Source organism: Xiphophorus maculatus, chromosome 1 (assembly GCF_002775205.1).
Source record: "Xiphophorus maculatus strain JP 163 A chromosome 1, X_maculatus-5.0-male, whole genome shotgun sequence".
NCBI classification, from domain to species: domain Eukaryota; kingdom Metazoa; phylum Chordata; class Actinopteri; order Cyprinodontiformes; family Poeciliidae; genus Xiphophorus; species Xiphophorus maculatus.
Window position 1 is genome coordinate 31,727,741 of NC_036443.1, and position 10,989 is coordinate 31,738,729.

Sequence of the window (10,989 nt, forward strand, 5' to 3'; positions counted from 1 at the left end):
CCTCACCTGGGAGGAATGTGAAAATATTAATAATTACAAATCACATAATCTCAGATCCGATGCTCCATGAATCCATTTCATTTTTTTATTTTTCTGTTTGATCTCCAACTTCCTGTTTCATTATTCCTCCAATCAAAGACGAGCTCCTTTCCGTTCAGGTCACGTGGTTCCGCTCAGCACCTGTTGACGGAGCCGTTAATGAGCCTCTAAAGGTCGCGGCCCGCTCGTGAAAACGCGGCTCTGTGATTGGCTGAGCTGAAGGCAGGTGAGGATGGAGGATGTGGCCGCGTCGCTGCTGCTGCTGCTGTGCGGATCCCTGATTCTTGGACCCGCTGCCGGTTCCGGTTCGGGTCTGGACCCTGAGCGCGGCAGGATGGCGCTGCGGCGGGTCCAGAGCCTCGCCGCGCAGCCGCGTTATGGCGGGTGTTGGGCGCGCGCGCTGGAACACCTGGACACCTGCAGGGACATGACGTCAGAGAGTCAGAGCCGCCTGGCGCTGCGCTTCACCCACTGTCACCTGAGCAGGTAAGCAGCTGGTCGGAACCGGGGAGGGAGAACCTGCCGCTTTGGGTTCTTCAGAACCAGAACAGAATCCGGTGGTTCTGTTCACTGCGCTGCAGCAGCAGAAACAGACCCAGAGTCCGGTTCTGTTGGACTCTGCTCAGTCCACTCACTTCTGATCAGAACTAGGCGGTCCTGATGTTAAAACGTGGCTCTTCCTTCCGCAGGTGGGATGTGACGACGTCGTCAGGTGAAGGTCACTAATCTATGACGTCACTGTAGTTCTGGACTTACCTACAGCGGTTCTGTCCGAAGATGAAATTATTATTTTATTTTTTAGGTAAAATAATTTGTAGGGTTTTTTTAATGCTCAACTAAAATATAAAAATTGAAGATCTGAGTGAAATGAAGGAAACATTTGCAGTTCAGTGAAACCGGACCGAAGCGGTTCTGGTGTCGCCGAGTTTCCTGCACAGATAGAAATAAAAATGCTTTTAACATTTAGCAGTCGGATTTCCCCCAGCAGATAAACACATGGAGAAACTAACAACAAGATCTGCTCCAACTTTTAAGAAAAATGTTCTAAACTTGTCAAAAAGAAAATTTCTCTGCATGGATTCAAACTCACAGCTGCAGGTACTGACAATTATTTTATATATTTCATAAAGCGCGAGAATAACCAAAGCAAAGAACATTTCCTACCTCTTCTCAGGCAGCCTAGCGCCACCTGAAGGTGGTACAGTGCTGATGTCATAAGACGCTCTCTTAAAGTGACAGTACAGGTACTAGTGCTTATCAAAATTAGTAAAATTATAAAATTCTTAAAATATAACAAAGAAATAGGATTCTTCAGTGTTAATCAGAATTTAGTGAAAAGTCAAACATTATAATAATAAAAAATAAAAGCACATTTTCTAAAGTTGTTACACCTGCAGCAGGTCTGAACCAGAACCAGGATTTGGGTCGTTTTCTGATCTCTGCTCCTTTTTACCCTGAAATTAAAACCTAAAATGATATCAGGAACGTTTTCCTTCTTAAGAGGATTTTAGTTTGGTAATAAAACTCTCCATCTCCTTTGCTCATGGGTCCAGTTGGTACCGGTGTTGATCTGCAGTCAATGGCCACACAGAATCATTCTGAGGGCCACAGCCGGCCCCCACACCACACTTTGGAAACCACAGTGTTCCGTTTTCTAAAGGTTCTACATTTCATCCTGAAGTTTTTATGAAAGCCCGTTCCCACCATGAAAGGAAAAATAAAAGCCCAGCAGGAAGTCACAATTATGAGTTATAAAGTCATAGTTATGAGAAACTTTCTGTCTCATAATTATGGCTTTTATTCTTGTAATTATGACTTTAGAAACTCCTAATTATGACTTCCTGTTGGGCTTTTTTTTCTTTCTTTCTTGATGTTAATGCGTATTTATTTATTTAGCTTAAACTGACCTGATTAGTTTTCAGTGAGTGCTGCCACTTTGTGGCCGTTTTTGTTTACTACAGATCTGCCTTTTAACCCGTTTCTCTTCAGCTCAGGCAGGGATTTCCCATCCTGCCCTGAGGGGTCAGAGGTCAGCAGGTGTACTGCTGGGATGGATCCTGTGGCCTTCAACACCTACACTGAGTTCTTCACCCACACCCACTCCATCTGCCACTTCCTGCAGTCGGAGGCCTGGCAGAGCCGCGCAGAAAGCACCATGTACAGGTGAGCGGCCGCCGGCCGCCCTGCGCTGCGTCTTAAAGGACCAATCAGAAGCTTTTCTTAACCTTTTAGGTTTTTACGGGATTTGGCTTAATTTTACTCACTTTTATTTGTTTCTGTTTATAAGACAAAATTAATATCATGAAAAAATACAGTTTTTCTTTTAAACATAGTTTTAAAAAAAGCCAAAAATGTTCACCATCATTTTAAAACGAGTTTTCTGCTTCTGCCAGTTTTACAGACCAAAATAAAAATAAGTAAATAATGATCACATGTTGTTTCTAAGCTTAAAATACAGAACTATTTACATTTTGATTTATGAATAATAGTTATTGCCTGGTTTCCTCTGAATCATCTCTGTTCAGATAATAAATTATTATTTATATGAAATATTTACGTCCCAACAGTAGCTGACGCTGGCCTGCTGCAGACATTAACTCTAACATTCAGTCTCATTTAGCTATGTTTGTTTCTGCTGACCTCTGACCTGCTCCCAAACTGTTAGCATTATGCTAAGTCAACATGCCGCTAATCTGCTACATTAATTTGTGTTTAGGCTGACGGAGGCCTCAGCAGGTGTTGCTGAGCAGCTTCAGTCCACCAGACAGATGGCCAACGAGCTGATGGAAGCCCAGAGCGTCGCCTTACAGGCACAGAAAGAAATCCTGTCCAATGGAGAGGAGCTACGAGCCACCCTAAGAGACTCGACTCAGGGTAAAACACACACAGAGCCTGCCAGACTAAACTCAGGGTAAAGATCTCGTTTTGTTCAGAGATCATTCAGTCAGTTTAGGAATCGTTCTGATGCATCTCGGTTTGCTGATTGTCCTCTCCTGTCTCACCTGTGCCCTGCTCCCTCTCCCATCCCTCCAGGTGTGCAGGCGGTCTTCTCTGACCTCAGCAGCGCCTCCAGGCAGCAGCAGGTGGCGCTGTCGCAGCTCTTCCAGCGGCTCTCCTTCCTGCAGAGCTTCCTGCTGATGGAGGCTCACAGCCTGACTTCCTGCTGCTACAACGCCGCCGCGCTCTGCACCGTCTACCTCATCACTTCCACCCCATGCTCCTCCAGGGCCAGGTAGCTCCGCCTCCTTTCCTTTACCTGTTACGTGCTCCTGCATGTTTGCTTCTACAGAGGCAGTTCCAGCTTCCACCAGCAGGGGGAGCAGCTGCACAGTTTACTAGTAAAGCTGCAGCTTGGATTGAAGATCCAGAGAATTCTGTGGAACCTTCAAAACCAGAACATCAGACAGGTGACCTCTGAGTGACCTCTGCTTCCCCACACTCTCCTCCCGGGTCCAGGCTGCTGCTGCTGGCCTTGGTCTGCGTCAACTTCTACTTGGAGAAGAAGATCTACCAGCATGTGCTGAACTCCGACCAACCAGAACACCTTCATGTGGTTGGTAGACTCACCTGGGGGCGGGGCTTATGTCGGGGGTGGGGGTCTTTTGGGAAATAATTGGTTGTTTTGTCCAGCGATCTGAAACTGCAGATTGACCGACAAAAATAGGAAGTGACCCGGTTTAATCAGAACATGAGACGATGTGTTCAGGGTTCTCTGGAAAAATGAAAACCAGAAGCAATAAATAAATTAATAACCAAGAAGCCACCGATGTGAATAAAGTCGTAACATCGCGTGTTTCGTAAATAAAGTCGTAACATTGCGTGTTTCGTAAATAAAGTCGTAACATTGCGTGTTTTGTAAATAAGGTCGTAACATTGCGTGTTTTGTAAATAAGGTCGTAACATTGCGTGTTTCGTAAATAAGGTCGTAACATTGCGTGTTTTGTAAATAAGGTCGTAACATCGCGTGTTTCGTAAATAAGGTCGTAACATCGCGTGTTTCGTAAATAAAGTCGTAACATTGCGTGTTTCGTAAATAAAGTCGTAACATTGCGTGTTTTGTAAATAAGGTCGTAACATTGCGTGTTTCGTAAATAAGGTCGTAACATCCCGTGTTTTGTAAATAAAGTCGTAACATTGCGTGTTTCGTAAATAAGGTCGTAACATTGCGTGTTTTGTAAATAAAGTCGTAACATTGCGTGTCTCGTAAATAAGGTCGTAACATTGCGTGTTTCGTAAATAAGGTCGTAACATCGCGTGTTTCGTAAATAAGGTCGTAACATTGCGTGTTTCGTAAATAAAGTCGTAACATTGCGTGTTTTGTAAATAAAGTCGTAACATTGCGTGTTTCGTAAATAAGGTCGTAGCATTGCGTGTCTCGTAAATAAGGTCGTAACATTGCGTGTTTTGTAAATAAAGTCGTAACATTGCGTGTTTCGTAAATAAGGTCGTAACATCGCGTGTTTTGTAAATAAGGTCGTAACATTGCGTGTTTCGTAAATAAGGTCGTAACATTGCGTGTTTTGTAAATAAAGTCGTAACATCGCGTGTTTCGTAAATAAGGTCGTAACATCGCGTGTTTCGTAAATAAGGTCGTAACATCGCGTGTTTTGTAAATAAAGTCGTAACATTGCCTGTTTTGTAAATAAAGTCGTAATATTGCGTGTTTCGTAAATAAAGTCGTAACATTGCGTGTTTTGTAAATAAGGTCGTAACATTGCGTGTTTTGTAAATAAGGTCGTAACATTGCGTGTTTTGTAAATAAGGTCGTAACATTGCGTGTTTCGTAAATAAGGTCGTAACATTGCGTGTTTCGTAAATAAGGTCGTAACATTGCGTGTTTCGTAAATAAAGTCGTAACATTGCCTGTTTTGTAAATAAAGTCGTAATATTGCGTGTTTTGTAAATAAAGTCGTAATATTGCGTGTTTCGTAAATAAAGTCGTAACATTGCGTGTTTTGTAAATAAGGTCGTAACATTGCGTGTTTTGTAAATAAGGTCGTAACATTGCGTGTTTCGTAAATAAGGTCGTAACATTGCGTGTTTCGTAAATAAGGTCGTAACATTGCGTGTTTTGTAAATAAAGTCGTAACATTGCGTGTTTCGTAAATAAGGTCGTAACATTGCGTGTTTCGTAAATAAGGTCGTAACATTGCGTGTTTTGTAAATAAGGTCGTAACATTGCGTGTTTCGTAAATAAGGTCGTAACATCGCGTGTTTCGTAAATAAGGTCGTAACATCGTGTGTTTTGTAAATAAAGTCGTAACATTGCGTGTTTCGTAAATAAGGTCGTAACATTGCGTGTTTTGTAAATAAAGTCGTAACATCGCGTGTTTCGTAAATAAAGTCGTAACATCGCGTGTTTCGTAAATAAAGTCGTAACATCGCGTGTTTTGTAAATAAAGTCGTAACATTGCCTGTTTCGTAAATAAAGTCGTAACATTGCGTGTTTCGTAAATAAGGTCGTAACATCGCGTGTTTCGTAAATAAGGTCGTAACATTGCGTGTTTCGTAAATAAGGTCGTAACATTGCGTGTTTCGTAAATAAGGTCGTAACATTGCGTGTTTCGTAAATAAGGTCGTAACATTGCGTGTTTCGTAAATAAGGTCGTAACATTGCGTGTTTCGTAAATATGGTCGTAACATTGCGTGTCTCGTAAATAAGGTCGTAACATTGCGTGTTTTGTAAATAAGGTCGTAACATCGCGTGTTTCGTAAATAAGGTCGTAACATCGCGTGTTTCGTAAATAAGGTCGTAACATCGCGTGTTTCGTAAATAAGGTCGTAACATCGCGTGTTTCGTAAATAAGGTCGTAACATCGCGTGTTTCGTAAATAAAGTCGTAACATTGCGTGTTTCGTAAATAAGGTCGTAACATTGCGTGTTTTGTAAATAAGGTCGTAACATTGCGTGTTTCGTAAATAAGGTCGTAACATCGCGTGTTTCGTAAATAAGGTCGTAACATCGCGTGTTTCGTAAATAAGGTCGTAACATTGCGTGTTTCGTAAATAAAGTCGTAACATTGCGTGTTTTGTAAATAAAGTCGTAACATTGCGTGTTTTGTAAATAAAGTCGTAACATCGCGTGTCTCGTAAATAAGGTCGTAACATCGCGTGTTTCGTAAATAAAGTCGTAACATTGCGTGTTTCGTAAATAAGGTCGTAACATTGCGTGTTTCGTAAATAAGGTCGTAACATTGCGTGTTTCGTAAATAAGGTCGTAATATTGCGTGTTTCGTAAATAAAGTCGTAACATCGCGTGTTTCGTAAATAAGGTTGTAACATTGCGTGTTTCGTAAATAAGGTCGTAACATTGCGTGTTTCGTAAATAAGGTCGTAACATTGCGTGTTTCGTAAATATGGTCGTAACATTGCGTGTCTCGTAAATAAGGTCGTAACATTGCGTGTCTCGTAAATAAGGTCGTAACATCGCGTGTTTCGTAAATAAGGTCGTAACATCGCGTGTTTCGTAAATAAGGTCGTAACATCGCGTGTTTCGTAAATAAGGTCGTAACATCGCGTGTTTCGTAAATAAGGTCGTAACATCGCGTGTTTCGTAAATAAGGTCGTAACATCGCGTGTTTCGTAAATAAGGTCGTAACATCGCGTGTTTCGTAAATAAGGTCGTAACATCGCGTGTTTCGTAAATAAGGTCGTAACATCGCGTGTTTCGTAAATAAGGTCGTAACATCGCGTGTTTCGTAAATAAGGTCGTAACATCGCGTGTTTCGTAAATAAGGTCGTAACATCGCGTGTTTCGTAAATAAGGTCGTAACATTGCGTGTTTTGTAAATAAGGTCGTAACATTGCGTGTTTTGTAAATAAGGTCGTAACATTGCGTGTTTCGTAAATAAGGTCGTAACATCGCGTGTTTCGTAAATAAGGTCGTAACATTGCGTGTTTCGTAAATAAGGTCGTAACATTGCGTGTTTTGTAAATAAGGTCGTAACATTGCGTGTTTCGTAAATAAAGTCGTAACATTGCGTGTTTTGTAAATAAAGTCGTAACATTGCGTGTTTTGTAAATAAAGTCGTAACATTGCGTGTCTCGTAAATAAGGTCGTAACATTGCGTGTTTTGTAAATAAGGTCGTAACATTGCGTGTTTTGTAAATAAAGTCGTAACATTGCGTGTTTTGTAAATAAAGTCGTAACATTGCGTGTCTCGTAAATAAGGTCGTAACATCGCGTGTCTCGTAAATAAGGTCGTAACATCGCGTGTTTTGTAAATAAAGTCGTAACATCGCGTGTTTCGTAAATAAGGTCGTAACATTGCGTGTTTCGTAAATAAGGTCGTAACATCGCGTGTTTCGTAAATAAGGTCGTAACATTGCGTGTTTCGTAAATAAGGTCGTAACATTGCGTGTTTTGTAAATAAGGTCGTAACATTGCGTGTCTCGTAAATAAGGTCGTAACATTGCGTGTTTTGTAAATAAAGTCGTAACATCGCGTGTTTCGTAAATAAGGTCGTAACATTGCGTGTTTCGTAAATAAGGTCGTAACATTGCGTGTTTCGTAAATAAAGTCGTAACATTGCGTGTTTCGTAAATAAGGTCGTAACATTGCGTGTTTTGTAAATAAAGTCGTAACATTGCGTGTTTCGTAAATAAAGTCGTAACATTGCGTGTTTCGTAAATAAGGTCGTAACATTGCGTGTTTTGTAAATAAGGTCGTAACATTGCGTGTCTCGTAAATAAGGTCGTAACATTGCGTGTTTTGTAAATAAAGTCGTAACATCGCGTGTTTCGTAAATAAGGTCGTAACATTGCGTGTTTCGTAAATAAGGTCGTAACATTGCGTGTTTCGTAAATAAAGTCGTAACATTGCGTGTTTCGTAAATAAGGTCGTAACATTGCGTGTTTTGTAAATAAAGTCGTAACATTGCGTGTTTCGTAAATAAAGTCGTAACATTGCGTGTCTCGTGAATAAATCAGAGCTGTTGTGTGCAGGAGCTGGTCTCAGGGTACGTTGCTGCGCTGCGGCGCCTCTCGGTGTGCGTTGCCCTGTGTGTTCTGCTGCTGGTGTGTGTTCGCTACAGAGACCCGGTGCAGCAGAGCCTGGAAGTGCTGCAGCAGCTCAGAGAGACGCAGAGCAGCCTGCAGGAGGCGCTGCGGCGTGCAGGTGAGTGTCCAGGTAAGACCTGGTCTGGTACGTCAGGGCGGGGCTTAAAGGAGCTGCTTGTCGTTTACAGAGAGGTTTACACAGGAGAAGAAGTTGGAGGACCGTCGGCTGCAGTTGAAGGTGAGGTCAACAGGGGTCGCACCTGAACACACCTGGATCACCTGCTGGTTCAGTCCTAAACAGCTCCACCTGCTGGTTGATTTCCAGAGGACAGCAAGAGCAGAAAGGCTGTGGAGCAGAGAGGAAGAGGAGGAAGAAGGGTTCAGTATGATGTCATCACTGGCTGCAGGCTCCTCCCACATGGCACCTTCAGGTCAGCTGACTCTAGAGGGGCAGAGCTAAAGCTTCGGGCCTCTCTGGCGACACCTGGAGGTTTGCTGTGGAAAAACCAGAGCTCAGAAGTTTTTAACCTTTAGGTGATTAAAAGCAGTTAAACCAGTAAAACCAGCAGGTACTGGAACTAGAAGCATCCAGGTTCTGTTCTGAGTTTTGGACAAATCATTTTCTAAACTGAGATCAGCTCCGTCTTGTCCTCCATGTTTAGGGATTTTATTTCACATTATTTTTATTCTCTGCAGTTTGTACTTTAAAATGTTAAACTTTGGTTTTTATTTTTGGGATAAAAATAAATGTTTTGTTGAATAGATAAATATAATTACTAATGGAGGTTTTACCATGATGCCGCCTATCTCACCTGATGACCTCTGACCTCCCTGGTTCTCCTTCAGGTCAGAACGCCCGTCTCCTCTGCCGCTCCTCTTCCCATCATGCATCAGTCCAGACTCCGCCCCCCCTGGTGTACAGCGTCCAGGTGGAGGACAGGAAGGTGTGTCTGTTTGTGGAGGTTCCTGTCAGGAACCCGGTTCTTCGTTCTGGTTATTAACGCCCCTCTGCCCCCCGCAGCCCCGCTACAGCCTGAGGAGCCGCCGCCGGTCAGACGTCCTCTGAGTGACGTCATCAGTGATGTCATCAGCGATCTGCAGATGGAAATGATTTTCTCAAATTTATAAAGATTAATAAAAATGTTTTTAATAAATAGTCACATGTGATGATGATGCCCCCTGCAGGACAACAGCGGAACAACAGTCAGGTGGTTAGGGATTTAACAGATTCTGTATCTTTCTGTGAACTTCTGAATCTGCTCCTTAGTTGCATCTTTTTGGGCCTGATACTGCCTCTAGTGGCGTGGGGTGGTAGCACAACTACTATAATTACATTACTAAATCAGAATACCACATAGACTTTATTATTTACTATTAATTTCGGCATTACTGGATGCATAAAAGATAGATTATCTTATAAAACACCATATTTGTTCATTTTTTAAGGAAGTAGAGCTAATTAAATGGCATAAACAAGATCTGAAAGTGATTCCAGTTTCATTTGATGGCCAACCTGTTGAAACTGTGGAAAATTTTAAATTCCTTGTGTCATTCCTGGACAGTCAGCTCAGTTTTGCTGAAAATACTGGCTATATCTTTAAGAACTGTTCCCAGAGACTCTGTCTTTTAAGAAGACCCAGACTGTTTTGTTCTCCATTTGACTGACAGCATTAAAAAAAAGTCGGCCATGTTCTATTTTTACCTGTCAAATTCTAATCATATTAACATCGGCTATCTATCATTTTTATTCACTAGTTGACCCATGAATCCAGATCCATCACATAAAGCAGATAAATGCATCTAACTTTTTCTCCATAGTAACAAAGCCACTGACTGTGGCCCCAATAACTTAGAATAAATGAAATTAAACGATCCAACTTAAATTAGCAGCACTTCACCTGCCTCTGAACCCTCAGCCTCTCACATTCCTCCTGGTCGCATCTGCAGAGAAATCTGTGCTGGTTCATCGGTCAGTTGATCTGCTGATCAAACCGATCAGTTGAGCTCGGTGAGTTTTTGACCCTGTGCTGTCCGGTTCGCGCTTTTACCAGAATTATTTTGCGTGGTTTCACTTCCCCGAAACGGATAGAAGTTACATCTGTGAGGGAAACGTCTTCAGCTCCATTTGTTAAAACCGCTGAATGAGTTCAGTTTAATTCTTCACATTGGTTGTGCAGAGCACTGCGCATGTTACGGTCTAATGAACTTCTGCACCGTCATTTATTTATTTCCTCAAGATAAACTCCAGGCTCCTGTTTAGACTATACATGGATTAACACAACGTTTAGTTTTCTCTGTTCTGTATGTAATGGAGTCTGGAACTAAAGGCTCCAAAGGTTTTTAATGCTCTTCCTAACCAGGCGCTCCGGTCCGTAACTCCTCAACACGCCGTCGGCTCTGGTCAGAAAGACGCATTTAGTTCAGAGTCCATGAGATGATATTCAGAAAGGATTTTTTTTATTGATTGATTTTAGTTGCCTCTGCGACGAAATCTTTGCTTAAAGTCTGTCATGTCTGCCCATGTGCACCAATCAGGGGTGTGAATTATAATCTTTCAAATGATGGACGGGCTTCAAATTGTCCGGTCATTAAAAAAAAATAACAGTCATATACGGAAAATATTCCGTTAACACGACCTCTTAATGTGTAAAATGGTGGATGTGAACCAGTTTATTATGGGATTTTGGAAACCTTGGAAACGGGTTCAGGCTGGAGAGGTTTAATCTCCAGGATTGTCAGACATCTTTGTTTCTGATCAAGTCGTCCTTTGATTGGGCGATCAACGCCTCATGATGACTCCCTCCCAGAACCACTGACACTGGGAGACCAACCAGAACCAGCTTTGGGTTTAGTTTGATCCGTTCTAATCGTGTTAAATGCTTATTTTTAGGACGATCTTTGCCACATTCAGCTGGTTTCTGAACAACATTCCTTCAGAGGTTTTTAGTTCTTT

General features: G+C 42.1%; 1 protein-coding gene across 3 annotated transcripts; it reads left to right on the forward strand.

Moving 5' to 3' along the window:
* The first annotated feature begins 70 nt into the window (after window positions 1–70).
* On the forward strand, window positions 71–9,481 carry LOC111608652. 3 transcript variants are annotated; one of them, XM_023334148.1, is made up of 10 exons: window positions 74–525; window positions 2,029–2,202; window positions 2,756–2,913; window positions 3,073–3,271; window positions 3,496–3,592; window positions 7,983–8,154; window positions 8,225–8,274; window positions 8,362–8,467; window positions 8,883–8,980; window positions 9,058–9,481. In XM_023334148.1, the coding sequence occupies exons 1-10, from the start codon at window positions 272–274 to the stop codon at window positions 9,100–9,102; spliced, it is 1,353 nt and encodes a 450-aa protein (XP_023189916.1). In that variant the 5' UTR covers window positions 74–271; the 3' UTR covers window positions 9,103–9,481. The 3 variants fall into 3 exon arrangements, 2 of the variants coding, with proteins under 2 accessions (XP_023189924.1, XP_023189916.1); XM_023334156.1 differs by lacking the exon at window positions 9,058–9,481 and having other exon boundaries at window positions 71–525; window positions 8,362–8,526; window positions 8,883–8,942; XR_002752789.1 differs by lacking the exon at window positions 9,058–9,481 and having other exon boundaries at window positions 72–525; window positions 8,362–8,570; window positions 8,883–8,970.
* The last annotated feature ends 1,508 nt before the right edge of the window (window positions 9,482–10,989 follow it).